General features: G+C 42.9%; 1 protein-coding gene across 1 annotated transcript in view; it reads right to left on the reverse strand.

Moving 5' to 3' along the window:
- CRIM1 (cysteine rich transmembrane BMP regulator 1) overlaps window positions 1-17,969 on the reverse strand; it is a 650,425-nt gene that overhangs the window by 329,722 nt on the left and 302,734 nt on the right. The window contains exon 5 of the mRNA XM_066595879.1: window positions 5,903-6,024. Coding sequence (XP_066451976.1) covers window positions 5,903-6,024 — 122 coding nt within the window. The remainder of the gene's footprint in view (window positions 1-5,902; window positions 6,025-17,969) is intronic.

Genomic DNA, 17,969 nt, shown 5'->3' on the forward strand with positions numbered 1-17,969 from the left:
CATCCAGTAGGCTCTATGAAGTTGTCAATGTGTCTACTGGTGCACGCAAAGTCCCTTTTCCTTGTGTCCTGAGGTGACCTTCAACTACTAAGCTGTACGGTAGCAGAGATATGCTGATGTGTTATCTATTGTCCACACTATCATAATTAGGTACAGCACGTCTGCCCTCAGCCAGTCTCTTTTGGCGAAAAACCAGTAAAACCGAAAAGCAACACAATGAGCTGTTATTCTGAAATCAGATGTCCTACAGCCATAGCTTGTTGACTCAAGAAGCCAGTGACTGTAAAATTACATTATTAGTGCTAAATCTTGATAATGGCTACAATCCCAAATGGCTTTATTAATAAAAATGATAATACTATGCATGAAAAAGTGATTAAAAGAAAAAAAAAAAAGTTTCCATGAGTGTTGTGCTTCTTATAGTCTATTCATGTTTCTTACTGAGTTTTGCTAGAAGATAAATTAAGACTTTACAAATTTAGGCCTTGTTCACATGGATAATTCCAATGGGTTTCAATCATCCTTGAAAGACAAAACAGTATAACCTAGTAGTCAGTATACTGCAAAAAGAAAGTCAGTGGATTTACAATGCGGCTTTCTGTCATACCCCAACAAAAAACTTGGCCTTAATGGTTTTGTCCTAGAAACATAATGTTGCTGTCCTCGAGGTAACACAGGTGTGAGAGAAACCATAGTGTTTGCCGAACACCATCATGTTCCTTACTCCATTTTGTAACTTACTTGAAACACGTATTAAGATATTTTGGCATATGAAAAGGACAATCAGAGGTTTACAAGGCCTGAAGAATAAAAGCTGCGATTAACCTTCACTTACACAAGAGGACTGATTAAAGATAGACTTTGCTTTAGAAATGTACTCTGCTTAACAAATAGTAAAACAGATGACAGAGTTCTTTGTTTGATCTTCTATACATATAGTTAACTATATAAGCCTTAACTTAGCTCAGGACTGCTTGTAGATTTGCCTGAAGACTAGGTTATTATTAGAGATGAGTGAACGTACTCTGTAAGGCCGATTTCGCAATCGAGCACCGCGATTTTCGAGTACTTCACTACTCGGGTGAAAAGATTCGGGGGTCGCTGGGGGGCGGGGTGTGGCCTGGTAGAGCGGGGGGGGGGGGGGGTAGCAGCGCGGAACAGGGGGGAGCTCTCTCTCTCCCCCTCTCCCCCCACTCCCCTCTGCAACCCCCCGCTCACCCACGGCGCCCCCCGAATCTTTTCACCCGAGTAGTGAAGTACTCGAAAATCGCGGTGCTCGATTGCGAAATCGGCCTTACCGAGTACGTTCGCTCATCTCTAGTTATTATTAATAACCAATAATACATGAATCATAACAAATTATACATATGTCAGATGTCCTCTAACCTCATTTTCAATGTGTTTTTTTTGTCTAGAAGGACTAAAACTACTTGTGCTTGTTAACAAATAAATGGAATGATTTGTGATTCACACAAACGATGTGTGACCTGTCAGCGAGTCTCCGAGCAGCTCATACTTAACCCTGATTTGGAACACAAGAATATACCTGTAGCGCTCCATTAAGCTGACACAGGCAAGCAGACAAAAGCTATAGACCGTAGCAACATGCTTTCTGCTCAATACTTTCCAGGTCTTCTTCTGAAGTGAAAAAATGTCAATGTGGTACAGCCTCATGGGCTATAATAGTGCTACATGCTTTCCATGGAATTATAAATGCAGCACATGGCCTAAAATACCACCATGTGCCATTAGCCTTAGGCTGCCTGCACACAAACGGATTTGCATTGCGCAATCTGCGGTCGGTGTCCACTGCATGGATCAGCAGCAAACACCGTTCGTTACTATGCTATGGGAAATCGCTTCTCCCTGCACACTTGCGGTCTAGATTCCATGGTCCACGCCTTCTGACAAAGCATGACGAAACGCGTGTTGCAGGTCACTAAAGGTTGTCAGGTAATATGCTGCTATTCCACTTACTATAATATTTTGTTTATTTATGGATTAGTTCCCTATGTATTTAAGTGTTATTTATGATGGTGATGTAGATACATATATAAGTGCATATGTTTTTATACAAGTTATTTGAACTTGCTTGTGATATTTAGTACATAGTTACACAGCTAGCATGGATTCTTCATAATACTGCCCTGTATGTTTGACCCCTACATACCTTTTTAGTGTGATTCCTTAAATGGTGGCCGGATTTTTAAAGGATTATTTAATTATTTTAAGAGGTTGTTCTGTTCTTTATGTTTTTGGCAAATTTTAAAACTGCCTAATCTAATGCCGGTTTTACATCCGTGTCGGCTGGAGCTTCCGTCCCAGATGCGGCTCAAAATACTGGAAGAAAAAGCGCTGCATGTAGAGCTTTTTCTTCTGTTCAAAAACCGGGCAGCTGAGTGAAAGTAGGCAGAGCCCTTTAGCCGCAGGGATTCCCCTTTCCTGCTCCCCGAATGTAGGAGGAAAGCTGACTTCCCAACACAGGTATGAAACCACTCAAAGTTTAGTCTACCCTTTAGCAAGCTTACAAATTGCCCCACAATTTGAGTTCAATTTTCTAAATTTGTTGCACTTTTGGCCACATCCCCTTTTTTACTAAGTCACAACCCTTTATCGGATGAATCAGAAGAAGAGTCCAAACGTGTCTAAAAACACATAGTAAATGTGGCACAAAGCATGTGAAAGCAGACAACTGTCATATTTTGAACAGTAAATAAGCCCTATAAAGTCGTACTCCTTTCACTGCTGGTGTCTGGACCACATTTCTCTCTTTTGCACCAGCACCATGGATATATAACTGTTGTAGCAAAGCGTGATGCATTATTTGATATATCTATCATAGTGTAGGTGGACACAATATACACACACAAGGCTCTGCTTCACTCGTGGTGACAAGTGCACTTGAGGAGCTGAATGTAACGCCTTTAAAGTCACTCAGCTTTGTTTTCTTAAAATGTTCTGTTCTGATCACATCACAATGTTTATTTACTAAGAAATGTTGGGATTAAGTGATTTACAACTGGAATTCGCACTGGTAAGAAGAACAACTAATTACGGCAGCATTTAGCCCATAATTACAATCAACGTTCTATAAATACTTAGCAATTGTAATCAATGGTGATTTGATAACGATTTGATCGTACCCCTCACTCGCTGTACTAAATGTGTCAGTTTCATTGTGACAAGTTCTAAAAGTACAGTATGATATTTCACTTCGATGTAGGGTTTGACACCGTAAAGTAGAAGTACGGTAAGCTGCCTTTATTATGCAGGATGATCGCAGCTTTTTCGTTATCGGTGCATATATATTTTAACAGCTATTATGCAAAACAAGAAAAATCCTTAATTTATGCAGATTTTACAAGTAGTCAGTGAGGCCATCAGATGAAATGGGCTGTATTACTGAGGGACAGCAGTAAGGCTCAGTTCACATCTGTAAATTAGAAAAGGAGAAAGGAGGAAAATATTGCACTCACCCGCAGGGCGGGCACCTAGTAAAAGCGCCCACACACCTAGATACCAAGAAAGCCTAATGTTGCGTTTAGACTTAACGATTGTTAGTCAAAAAAATCATTTGAACAAACGAAAGTGAAGGATAATTGTTCGGTGCACTTTTCATTTGTCGTACAGTTTCAGCAATCATTGTTGGCTCATGTACTTATTATTGCTTTTAAACACTTCCCTTTTATAGGAATGTGAAACACTGAATGAGAAGTGAACGATTCTCAACGATGATCTGCCTGTCTGAACAGGCTGAATACATGCAAATGAGTTAGTGGTGAGAATCAGCGCGTCTAAAAGGGGCATAACAGTATACCAGAAGGTGGGTCTCCATCCGATAGGTTTATCCGAGCAAAGAGAGCACCCACAATCCAAACTGTATCTCAGCAGGAACCAGCACCAAAAAGGGAGCTGTGGTGTATATATGATCCTACTAGGCTCATACCTGAAGCATTAGAGTTTAGGGGTAGCACTGAAGTGGAAGCATGACCAAGGAGGTCTGATTAATCGACTGATATTTCCCGAAAAACATACGGCCAATGCAGCTTTTCGTATTGGAACGTGCAGGCTTTAGAGGCACATTGTTATTTTAGGGTGATGCACAGTGCCTAAGGCAGTACAGAGCAGGCAGTGCTGACCTGCATACAGTATATGAATATGTTAACCTCTACCTTGCATAAGTGCTATGGAGAACTTCATCACATTAACAAGATCCTGAACTAAATTCATCATGACAGTTACAAAAAAAAATATACAAAAATGTTGTGACGATACATTACAACTTGTATTTATGCCATTTAAAATCGCCTACTCCCAATAGACATTCAGGTCAACATGCAGGATAAGCAGCTCTGGACACTTCTAGAGGATAGATGTGAACAACCGCAACATTGCAGAAGGTGCCTCACTTCTAGGAAGCACACAACACTAGAATGGAATCTCCTTTTTAAGGGTTAACTTGCACAAGACATTTTTAGCTACTGGATCATTGGGAATCTATATTTCACGTAACTTTATTTTCGACTGAGTAAATTATACAGGTGACCTCTAATCTCCACATTCCTGAACCATCGCCTTTCATTACTAAATTTAGCAATTTTAGTACAACTCATACATTCTGAGGAAATAAGGCCGCCTTCACATCTGCGATGGAACTTCTGGTCAGTGGTTCCGTCGCAGATCCGGCACAAGATACCGCAAGAAATACCGCTGCATGAAGAGCTTTTTCTTCTAGTAGAACGTGGGGCAGCTGAGTGGAAACTGAATGATCCCATTACAGTCAGTAGGGTTTGTTCGGCGCTGCTGTGTTCCATCATAAGATGAGCAGTTCAGCTAGAGAGTTCCACTTTCCTGTTCCGGAGCAGGAAGACGAAACCGCTGCCGATGTGGAAACAGACTTAGTCTATTGAAAATAACAGACCGTATAAAACTTTTCTCTACCATTAGATCTACTCACTAGTAACATCTTCAGAACTCACTATGCGCACTATATAAATGCTACCCGAGGAGCTCAGATTAGGCATCATATCAATGTGGAATATTAAGCCCAAAAATCTGCACTGCTAATCAAAAATAGCAGAATTCTGCATCAAAGTCCGCAGTTAGAGCAGATTTTGCTGCGGAATTCAGGGATGGCATATTTGGCAACACAGTTGCAGAATATTCTATCCCGCACGATGGATCCCTCAGAGGGTCCCAAGACCCTCCATCGCATGTGACTTACAGCTATTTGCAGCTTCCTGTCTATAAAGGGAAAACCATTTCTCCAAAAGGTACAGCACTGATTTGTTTGACGATAAACCCCGTCTGAGAGCGCAGCATCCTTATTTGTTCAGCCTCCACGTCCTATCACATAATGCTACCTCCGGCTGATCTCTTTTGATGGGATTTATCTTCTTTGGACTTCAACCACGTCAAAAATCTTTACATGCATGAAAGTTAGTTGCGGCTTTTGATCCTATTTGGGTAATGGGGAGAGATAAGACAGTTCGCAGCTTGACCAAAGGACTAAAGAAGAAAAAAATTGCATTCTCAACAATGAATTCATTTAGAATTAAATACAGAGCAAGCGGCGGATGATTAAATCAGATAAATGAACAACCCCACGCCCACGAATCATTAAATCACCTTTGATGCATCTCCCCTGTCCTTTATTTTCTACCGCTTTCTTTTCCTTGATGTGCTGCCTGAATACAAACTGTAATCTTCACTTAAACTGTTAATTAAAGAGATCCAGACAACTTGTAAACCTTTTGAAAGGTTACAGAACTGAGAAGTGTCCTTTTAGTAACCTCTAATTTGGGTACACAGACTTGAGCAAACTTTTCTGCTGACACATAAAACTATTTGCTCTCCGGCCCTTTCTGTGTCGATGCAAGAGGAAAAGAGGAAATCCGCTTACCGTTAACACACTCAAAGATGTCACAGCACTTCCCAGGTGTCCCATTGCCTCGCGACACTATCCGAGGGATTGACCCGGCTTCACATACAGGGAAGCTGCAGTTCCCAGAGAGACATTCACATCTGTGGATAAGCAAAAAGGTGGAGAAGAGTGTCAGTGCTACAAGCTCACCTCGTACCTTGCAAAATAATTAAGTACCAATTAAACACATTGGGGAACTCCGGTGTACATTAGGCATTGCCAGCAGATGTCAAAGCAGTCTATTACTTGTACAAGTTCTGCATTATCAGTCAGTGCACAGAATCCCAAGACTACGGGATGCCAAAATCAATAGACTTTATTCACTTTCCCTACTGAGGAGAAATGAATATGGTGATGTCCTTTATTAGACTATGCCAATGGTCTTATTAGTAATAATTATGGCTTCAGCCTGTGAGTATCGCTATTTGGGAAGTTTCTTCCTAGCAATGGCTGTAAATGCTTCTATAAGCAATGCGGCCCCTTCTGCTCCCTCCAAGCTCCGTACAGACTTCTGGAAGGTCAGCCCCGCATCATCCGGGTAGGAGGATTTTAGGGCAGTTTCAGCTTTGTGCTCGTTTTGTTGTCTCTTCTTTTCTGGGGAGATGGATGTAACGCGGACAGAGAAGAGACAACAGACACGGCAGGTCACCTGGGTCTGAAACATGCAGATGGAAAAGCTACCATGCGTAGAAAACCGACGGGTAATCCTGTCGACAACTCCTCCGGTATCGCCCTGTGTTATGTTCCTCGGATTGGCCATCAAATCCTATTTAATATAATCACTGGTCACTCTTCATTTAAGGAGCTACAACTCCCATCATGTAACGGTGTCAAAGCAGCCTTAGGGTGGATCAGTCATGTGGACACGGTCTGAGCAGCATGGGATAGCGGGAGAAGAGCGGAGTGCTAGGGTGTATGATGTTCTGTTATTTGATTCTGAGTGATCTTACAGAATTGTATCTACTACAGAAAAAACAGTATAAATGCAACCAGGACTCATAGGGGGACGAAAAAAGTGTTGTGCCAGTTTCTGGCAGCTCGTCAGCTGCCCCAATCCGGCACATTTATGTACAATTTACTATATAAATTGGTGTAAATTATACCATAAATGAATGCCAGATCAGATCTTGTGTTCATTTCCGTGTGGCTTCATGGAGGGGTCACAATGCACCTAAGGGTCTTCATGCATTAGGCGCATCATGCACCAGTGGAAACGTTATTAAGACCAGCGTTTGAGATACCAGTCCTAATACATTTACCCCATAGTCTCTGTACAGCCAGCTCTCGAAATATAATGGGCAGACACTTTTGACAGTAAGAATAGCACACGCATGCAGTGTAAAGGTGGTTTCACATCTGTGTTGGGGTTCCAGTTTTCTGCACCGTTCGGGGAGCAGAAAAGGGGAATCCCATGGACGAATGGTTTAGTCTTATGATGAAACCGAACAGTGACGAATGGAACCCCTTGACTAACATTGGGCGCGTTCGCTTGAGCTTTGCCCAGCTTTTAGCCGGAAGAAAAAGTGCTGCATGTATTTTGTGACGGATCTGCAACGGAATGTGAAACCACCCTACGGGAGCGTTCCCACAGAGTTTTTCACTACAATGAGGGATTCCATCACAGCTGCCAAAAGCAGCATTGTGACGGAACCCCGGAACAGAACCCTTCACTGTCATTAGTGAAGCGGAAACCCCTTGGTGTCCTTTTAATAAGGGTACTGTTATTTTCCATTGCCTTGGTCAACTACACTATTCTATACTCCAAATACAAGGAAAATAAACAGAACCCTTGTCAAACGGAGAGCAAAGTGATGTCAATTCCACGAATGACAGTGAATGGTCCTGTTACTTTCCGGGGTTCCGTCACAGTGATATCAGCAGCCGTGGTGAGACCACAAGATGGAATACCACAGTGTAGTGAAGACACTTTGGGAACACTCCCTTATTCTTCCTGTCTAGCTGATGGAAACTCCAACAGAACTCCATAATAAATCAATCAGTTCATTTGGTTGGTATAAACACTAGAAATGGAAGACATGACGCCAGTGTAAACATAGCCATATACAGCGCCTGAGAATCGGGATTCCCCCACCTACACTGAGCAATTGTCACCTATCCCTTCATACACAATCATAAAATAAACCTGTCAATCAGTTCTGCACGAGTTCTAACAGCTTTTAAGGTGAAAATACTGAATCAACTCAACAAAAACTATACATCCGTAAGCTCGGCGTCCCCCTCAATATCGTATTCTGCCGTCAGGTATCATAGAATCATGGAGTTGGAAGGGACCTCCAGGGTCACCGGGTGCTCACTAATCATCCCAGACAGATGACTGTCCGGCCTGTTTGAAGATGTCCATTGAAGGAGAACTCACCACCTCCCGCCATTTTCAATTATGCATCAAAATCTGCAGGTAGCCTGCGGATTTTGGTGTGAAATTTACTGCATGTTGTGGTGCGTCTTGCACCCGTGTGAAAGTAACCTTAAGGAAATGATGCAAATTAGATCCATTAAAACAAAAGAAATAACAAAAGGATTTTTAAAAAATCATCTCCTTTTACACAGAGTGGTCTTTACTTATACACTCGGCCACTTTATTAGAGACACCTGCCATTTCACAATTGGAGCTTGCTTGAATGGAAATTAAACATGTGACCCAAAGTGACGCATAAAATCAAGTGAACAAGATTCCAATGGATCAGTTTCAGTGTGAATCTACATTAGATGGGAAAATCAAGCGATCAGAGTTACTTTGAAGGAGACCTGGTCATGGGTCCTAGATTAGCTGGATCAGGATTTCAAAAATGGCCAAACTTGCGTTCCCTCCCCCACTCAATAGTGTACCAAGAATGATGTTATTAAGGACAAACATCCAGCGAAGGCGAATCCTGTGGACTTAAACAACTCATCGGTAAAAGGGGTCAGAGAAGAATCTCAAGATACTGAAGAATAGGTAGTGCAGAATCAAGGAAACTGCAGCTGAAAAGCAACGCTGGCGCTCCAACTAACGTGTCTGAAGGCACATCTCGTCATTCCTCAGCACGGATCGCCTATAATAGCGGATGACCACTTCAACTGTCCCTGTTTTCCAAGGCCAGATTCATGCGAGCGCATTTGTGTTTGCAATACGAAGAGAATACATCCCATTGCAGTCAATGGGTTCATTCACATTTCCGCATTTTGCATACACATTTCGGTTGTGCCAAAAAAATGCAGCATGTTCTCCTTTTGTAACAGAATGAACATGGCCAATGGGTGTAAACAGTACAATAAAATACATCCATACATGTGCGAAAATAATAAATATCATTCAGTGTGCAAAAAGTTGCATTGAAGCGTGTGCAAATGCGCAACCACTAGTGTGAAGGGGGCCTAGGGGTGCATTCACATGAGTGTATGCGTATTCCTGTCTGTGAATACACAGCGTAGTCATGGGCCGAAATACGCCATTGCCGACTTGCATCTTCCTGCCTATCAGCAGTCTGTTACTCACGTAAATACAGAGCATATTTACGCACGTAAAAAGAATGTACTATATCGCATTGATTTTGTGCGTAAATATTCAATAGATACGTGCGTCTTCTGTGTATCTTGTGCATATTTACGCACGCCCATTGATTTCAATGGGCTTTTACGGTACATAATACGCACCAAGACAAAACATGCTGCAGATTTTGATGCAGAATTGAAAATGTCTCAAAACCAAAATCCGCAGTTAGACCTATGGATTTAGGCGTGGAATCGCGCAGCTGCGGATTTAGCTGCGTCCTAATTCCATCCCGTGTGGAAGGTCCCTTAGAACGCACAGCTTCGGTATGACGTACGGCTTACATTATTTTTGTTGTACGCTCCAAACCAAGGCCAGTATCCTGTAGATAATAGCACTATACAAGGGCATTATGCCGAGCATCACAGAATACCTACAGTTTAACCCTTTCAATTCTGCATCCCACAGTATGGAGTAGAACAAGCTTTCTAAATATAAATTCCAATGTCAGAAATATTCCTCATTGTTCTCCTACTGCTATCAAGTGTCATGCTGAGATACACGCGGTATACACAGCGCACGTCTTGTATCTCCAGCAAGCTGCCATCTCTGTTATGTGAGTGTAAAGAGACAAAGGAAAGCTCATTCCATTGGATTAGAGCACTTACAGAGCATACAGTAAAACGGCTCATATGTGGCTATATGGCTCCTGTGCACCAGGGATGAGCCAATGAGTAGTTTATAGTGACATCTGCTGCACTTCTCCTCTCTTCAATGCACTAATGTTCAGTGTAAGCCTCTGCAGGGTCCCCGCGGAGAAGAATGCAGTTCTTGTCTGGATTGTGCAAGACGACTTCTAAAGTTCTGACTGCTGTTTCGGCTCTCAATTATTCATGATAGAATATATATCGGACTCCGTAGGAGGGTCTATAGCATCACTCTTCTTGGCAGCAATGGAAGACAACCAGAGGATGACTATTTCCATAATTGCTCCGCTTCACACAGGCAGCAGACGGAGGGCGCGGGCTTCTGAAATACATCTGCATATCCAGCCTGGCTGCGCCCTCACATGTGTTTCCTCGTAAAGTTCTCAGATCATTACCACTGCAATGTAGAGGTACTACAACACGCTCGCCACAATAATACAACGTGTTATTCGCCACCAGATCGCTGAGGCTATACTCATACGCGGCAACATGGAGGGCTCCTACAGGCACTGTGACTTATCTACAAGATATACTACATTTCACATGCTGCAAAATGCTAATATTGTACACAAGTAAAGGAATGTTATACTCAATGTCAGGATGGTGTATGAAAGCCCAACGGCTACATGCAGTACTTACTAAATGATAACACACAGAACACAAACAAGGGCAAGAATAAGGGTGCTTTCACGTCTGCATCGGGGGTTCGGGTTTCGTGCTACGGTCAGCATGCTCTATCTTTCGGCAATGTGCTATCTTTTTTTACCTCTCATGTTTCCTATGGAGCCTCCTTGTTTATGGCACCACACGAACTTGCGATTTTAACATTAGAAACTCCTATTGACTTTCGCAATAAAAAGTTGTGCAATTTTATTTAGCAATTTAGTAGCGATACAATATTATTCTCAAGAAAAAGCGTTGCTGACACGATAAAATCGCGGGAACAAAGCTGCGATATCGCTACGATTTTCTTGTGGCAATATCGCAATCGCCCGTATGAAAGAGGCCCTGGGAAGAAGTTTAGATATATGGTATAAGGGGAGAAGTTACCTCCAGAAAGAATTTTCTCTGGATGAGTGGGAACAAATTATACAACACACATCAAAAACACCAGATGCTTCAATCACATCCAGATGGTTAAAAGATCCATATATAGTTATACTTCCATCCAAAAAGAAAGGCCACATTTAGTAGCTCTAAGGGTACCTACACACAGTCGAGGGCAGTATTGGGCCTTGTGGTGCCTCCCATCACTTCGGCGAGGATCAGCAAGTGTTTCCCGTTGTTTTTAATGGGAAATCTCAAATTGCACGCCGTGCGATGCGTTTTCCTGTCTCGTTGAAACAATGGGCGATGTGTTCCGAGGGAACGCCCAAAGATAAGACATGCAGGGATTTTTTTCCCACAAAAAGATAGGACATGGCTCATGTATATGACCCCATTCAAAATGAAGTATATATTCATGCGAGATCCGTGCATCTCGCAACGCACAAATCCTGCACGATTTTCAGTAACCATATGGTATCTGCATTTAGATGCCCAAAATGCACCAATGAATCAATGCCTAAGCAACCTCTTCTGACCAGCCGTGGACACTGAAGATGGATTGGACATGAAAACTGTGTGTCCAAACATACCCTCACGTTTCTGAGCAGCTGCTCTTGCTCTCCAAAAAGAAAAGTGAAAAAAAATCCGAACCGGCTGCCCGGTAGACGCCATACTAAACTGCTCAAATCACAATAGCTGTTTGGTACTCTAGGCCCGTGATGGCTTCCCCTTTTTCCTCCCACTAGCATGATGCACTTTGGAGCTCACTATCAGTGTGCCGCTAAATACTAGGATTTTTGCATGACACGTATTACAAAACAGGCAAAGCCATCTAAAAATAAGCCCAACTCCGATGAGCAGCTGTGTGTAGGTGAGACATTCTCTCTAAAGTGAATCAGCACTAAGATGACTATCTATATCACACTGGCATCAATCAGATTACGGGGCACTTCCTTATGGCAGCTTCCTCTCCGGCTCAAGCTCGCTGACAGAAGTCTGTGCTGCCAGACGCCTGAGGACAGCTGAGCTTGAAAGATGAAAATGCCTTTCTTTCAATCTAAGTGATGATTGGCATGATATTAATTGATATCAATTGCTATTAAACATACTCGCAATGGATGACTGCATTTTGACAGCATGTGTTTCCTCCGAAGGCCCATTTGGATTGCTGTTATAATTGTAATAACAAGTGAAAGTAAAATCTGAAGTAGAAAGAATGGAGCTACTGTGCTCGGGATAAATTTCCCCTGACAATATGTATTTAATAACATGTGTCTTGGAGCTAAAAAGGAAACGGAGCAATATTTTATTCTTCACTCACTCTTTTTATTAAACTGTAAAATAATGAAAAACAGCTTTCTTTTAATAAACTTTAAAGGCACTTGTGTGATATCATTGTATCTTTTAGCAACAGGCAAAAAATGATATAAAACAAGAAACGTTACATATTATATTCGGCATTTTTATTATTAGAATGTGGAAATTTTGAAAGCGTTCTAGTTAGAATGGAAGATAAGAAAAGGTTTCTTGTAAAATAAGTTTTCAAAAGGGAACTGCACCCTCAATTTGTGGAATGAGTTTTAAATGTTGATGGCCTTCACTTATTGGTCGGTGGATGGCTGACCCCTGGGATCCTCGTTATCCTGCACAGTGAAGGGGCTACAACACTGTAACTTGAATTGAATTGGACTATAGGACCTGGCAAAGGAGATCACGCAGGGACCAATCGAAACGTCTACGTAAAATAGTAAGGGAACGCAGTGCTTGCTGGAGTGCCACAGCCCAAAAAAATATTAATACACGAGTATAAATGTGTAAGTATAACTTAAGATTAAAACCAGAAAGTTAAAAAATGGGCCTCTACCTGAATTGAATGACGACTTCATCTTTTTTGGGTCGAAAATTTACGAGGTTGGAGAATCTGGGCCAGAGATAAAACGTAGGATAGCATTGGGGCGAAGCGCAATGCTAAACATGGACAAAATCTGGAAAAGTAGGGATATCAGGATAGCAACTAAAATCAGGATAGTGCAAACTTTTCCCCATAGCCATGTATGGATGTGAAAGCTGGACTGCAAAAAAGCTGATAGAAGGTGGATTGATGCGTTCGAGCTATGGTGCTCCCAAAAGCTGCTGCATATACCATGGACAGCAAGAGTAACAAACAGAGAAGTCCTCAATCGTATAAGACCCGATATATCACTGAAGGACAAGATGACCAGGGCTCAGGGCTCGCGCAGGACAAGATGACCAGGGCTCAGGGCTCGCGCAGGACAAGATGACCAGGGCTCGCGCAGGACAAGATGACCAGGGCTCAGGGCTCGCGCAGGACAAGATACTATGAGCTGGCCATCACTACCAGTATACTGCCCGCGTTGTTCATAGTGCTTATCAGGTGTAGTACTGGGCTCAATACAACCCACTTAAGAAATCACTGTACATTTTGCAAAGCATTAATTTCGTACACAGCCATCTACTGCCTGACCTTTCTTCTCTCAAGTGCCAATGAGTCACTTTGCCGTCATTAGGGTTTTTAGAAACAGGGCTAGAAGCAGAACTCTACGGACTCACTCAGATATCTCCACTGAAAACATTATCATATTTATAAAGTAAATAATGCTAGGTGACATTAAATGACTCGCATTACGCATGCTCCATGATATTCAGACAACTTCTTAGTTTATCAATGGACAGTTTTTCTTTTTTTTAATTTAAAGACCAAATTCTATGCTTTTTTGCAGACAGCCCTTATTTAACTCTATATATTGCTATTTGAAAATGAAGTTATTAAATTTTATGTGTAGCCTAATGAATATGTCCTAATAAACACATTCAAATCAACCTCTGAGAATGGATATCTGTAAATATGTAAACTGAGACTTACACACACATCTTCAATGGTCACTCTCATTTCAACAGAATTTTCATAAATCAATGGTAATGGTCAATTAAAAAAATTTGCAATGCATCTCATCAAGAAAAAAATGCATTTTTTTCACATTTATCAGGCTCTTCTCTTTTCCAAAACTGTTTACTCAGTCTTCAAAGCTGCTAAAAACTATTTTAGTGGACAAGACAGATTAACAGTTTAATGACAGATTAGATTATATGCTGCCAATAGAAGTGTAAGGAGAGATGAGAAGGCAGGAGGAGCAAGAGAGAGAGAAGCAGAGTGATACACAAACATGCTGCTGCAGCTAACAGTAAGTGTTCTTTGGTCTCACAGCTGCTGGAATCACATTCACACTGCTCAGCACGTCCCTACAACATCTTCCATGCTGCTGGTGCTTTCATGCATATGACACATAGTAACGGAAACAAAATCTCCTCTACGGCCTGTGTGAAGTCTATGGGAGGCATTATAGCAGCTGAAAAGTCAGGTGAATTGACAGATATGCTTTAAGAATCCATTTTTGTCTTTCTGGGATGCTGCAGGTCTCATTATAAGGGTTTCCATTGGATGCAAAAAATATTGGTTATAACTAAAGATGAGCGAACACCAAAATGTTCGGGTTCGCGTTATTCGAAACGAACTTCCCGCGATGTTCGGGTGTTCGTTTCGAATAACGAACCCCATTGAAGTCAATGGGCGACCGGAACATTTTTGTATTTCGCCGATGCTCGCTAAGGTTTTCATGTGTGAAAATCTTGGCAATTCAAGAAAATGATGGGAACGACACAGCAAGTTCTCCTCTGCCACAGCTGTAACAGCTGTGGCAGAGAAGAACGATGTTAGCCCATTGAATTCAATGGAGCCGTCAATACAGCCGACTCCACTGAATGCAATGGGCTGCCGGCGATCGCGGGATGAATTGTCGGAAAGGGGTTAACTATATAAGCCCTTTCCTGCAATTCATCCAGAAATGTGTAAAAATAAAAAATATATATATACTCACCTGGTGCCGACAGACGGAGTTCAGCGCGGCAGGCTGCAGTTCTCCTGAACTGCTCTGAACAGCTGTTAGTAGTATTCAGCAGCCGGGGATTTAAAATCCCCGCCTGCTGAATAAGATGCCTCTGAATGGTCACAGCCTGACCAATCAGAGGCCAGCCCTCACTCACACCCATTCATGAATTCATGAATGGGTGTGAGTGAGGGCTGGCCTCTGATTGGTCAGGCTGTGACCATTCAGAGGCATCTTATTCAGCAGGCGGGGATTTTAAATCCCCGGCTGCTGAATACTACTCACAGCTGTTCAGAGCAGTTCAGGAGAACTGCAGCCTGCCGCGCTGAACTCCGTCTGTCGGCACCAGGTGAGTATATATATATTTTTTATTTTTACACATTTCTGGATGAATTGCAGGAAAGGGCTTATATATTTAACCCCTTTCCGACAATTCATCCCGCGATCGCCGGCAGCCCATTGCATTCAGTGGAGTCGGCTGTATTGCCGGTTCCATTGAATTCAATGGGCAAACATCGTTCTTCTCTGTCACAGCTGTTACAGCTGTGGCAGAGAAGAAGGATTTGTCTTCTATATGTTCTCAATGGGGTTGGCGCTGCTGCCGCCGGCCCCATTGAGCGCATATAGACGAACATCCGAACATCGTGTGGTGTTCGTTACGAATAACGAACATCCCGAACACCCTAATATTCGCCCGAGCATCAAGCTCGGACGAGTACGTTCGCTCATCTCTAGTTATAACTATTTGTCAGATGAATTTTTATGTTTCAGTGTGACATATATCTGTTAATGTAAATAACCCTAAAAATCAACTCCAGGGAGTGACGTAATGAGAGACTGTTTGGTAGAATCCTCTCACAGTTACTTTTTAGCCATTCAGTGTTCCATACATGCTACAGTCAGGGACATGTGCAAATAAGGAAAATGGAACAATGCATCTGTAGCACAACCTACTGGAAGGCGGCATTCCTGTAAGTCAATGTTAGACTCTCTATACAAGCCTTAAAACAATGACCATAATTGTAAATCAAGCCAGAAAACCATACACAGACAGCTGTTTCGGGGTATTTGTCCCTCCACAGTGTGCAGTAGGTTTCTGGCTTGGCTAGTGAGAGGCCTATAGATGTGGGTCAGGAAGAGTACTGTTTCTCTGGTATTAATTAGTGTATCTTGACGCCACCAGAACTACAGGTGGAGCCAAGATACAATGAGTTTGACAGCGTGTTGACACCCAGTTACCGATTGGCTGTCCTTTTTTGTTTCCTGTCTTCGCCCTCACAGGTCCTTTAGGCACCGCCGGAGTATATGATGCTGGCCCTGCTGTGCCTCTCCCTGCCTGCAGTCTCCCACCTCCGGCTGCGATTATCCCCACTGGATTTATGCCGCAGCTGCTGTGCCTCTGGCCGGCGGCAATGTCTCAGCTCCGCACACCCCGCACATGTGATTGCTGGCGGCCCTGCTTAGGCTCTCCCCGCCGCCAGTCTCTTAGCTTTGCAGCATGCCGCTGGTTGGGCAGGTCCTCCGGCTGCCGTCCTGACCTTGGCGGTGTTAGCAGTCCTGCTGCTGTGCATGTCAACTGTCACAGCGAGGGAGGTAGTAGCGCGGCAGCCGACAATGGAGGAGCGGAGTGTCAGCACGGCTATGCGGCCCGGCGAGTCCATTCAGCGGAGGAGCGGCGGATATAACTGGAGATGGGCTCTTCAGGCTGGCCCGCCGGTCACCGCTCCCTGCAGACCGACCGGTCTCACCTTCCTACGCGGCCTCGTCCGCTGCCCAGCACCGCTCATAAGTCGCGGTGGCTACAGGACCTGTGAGGGCGAGGACGGGGAGCATGCAGGACAGCCAATCAGTAACAGGGGGCGTCAACCCCCTGTCAAACTCCTTGTATCTTGGCTCCACCTGTAATTCCGGTGGCGTCAAGATACACTGATATCCATTTCTCCTTGGGGTTAATGCCCACGGACGGATTTCTGCCACGTACCCTGCGGCGGAATAATGCAGCTATTAGGTTCTATTGAACCTAATAGCTTTTCTGCCTGCCAGTGCTCACATGCGTGATCCTGCCGCGGATTTCCGCGGTGGGAAAAAATTGGGGCATGTTCTATTTCAGCACAGAGGTGGTCTCCATTAATATATTATCACGCATGTTTTTCTGTGATCACCAGCGGGGACTTTTTGTTTACCACCGCGGTACTCCCGGACCATGGACATGAGCCCTTAAAGAGAGCACTTTGACAAGGTGTGAAGAGACTTATAAGGTCATCCATGCTATATTTGCTCCATAGAAACAGGTAAAGTAGCTTTACAGTTTAAGAATTCAACTAATGAATTCCCACATCTACTCAACCCCTAAGAGTATGACATCAGTCACTCCTGGATATTCAGGTTCATAGTTCAGCTTCAAAATCATGCCATCCTCTAGATTAGACTTTGTGGAGCCATACCACATAAAATGCTTGGAGAGCCTGTCTGCCACAAGTTGGAGGGACCTGGAATAGATCTGTCTTCTTGGTCATGGTGTATACATACTCAAATAAATATTTAATGAGTAATATTTAATGAGTAAAATACAGACTATGGGAGCATGCCATTGCTATAAACACAGACAACGTCACTCATTTATCTAAGTATTTACTTTTATTCCCAAATCACCTAAGTAAAAAGGGAACAAAGCAAAATGTCCTTGGCTGGAATCTCTAGCAAGGTTAATTCTACTTAAGTATTTTTAGCCGAAAATAAACAAGGAACATTGATTGCACCGATCTCAAGAATGTGCAGAGTTTTTTCTTGTGTTTTGTTTTAACAACCTCCCACATACTGTAAATACATTTATGCTTCTAAAACATTACTTATTAATTAGATCATATAAATGCAGTGTTACTGTCCTCATGTGACTC

Source organism: Eleutherodactylus coqui, chromosome 3 (genome assembly GCF_035609145.1).
Source record: "Eleutherodactylus coqui strain aEleCoq1 chromosome 3, aEleCoq1.hap1, whole genome shotgun sequence".
In the NCBI taxonomy this organism is placed as follows: Eukaryota; Metazoa; Chordata; class Amphibia; order Anura; family Eleutherodactylidae; genus Eleutherodactylus; species Eleutherodactylus coqui.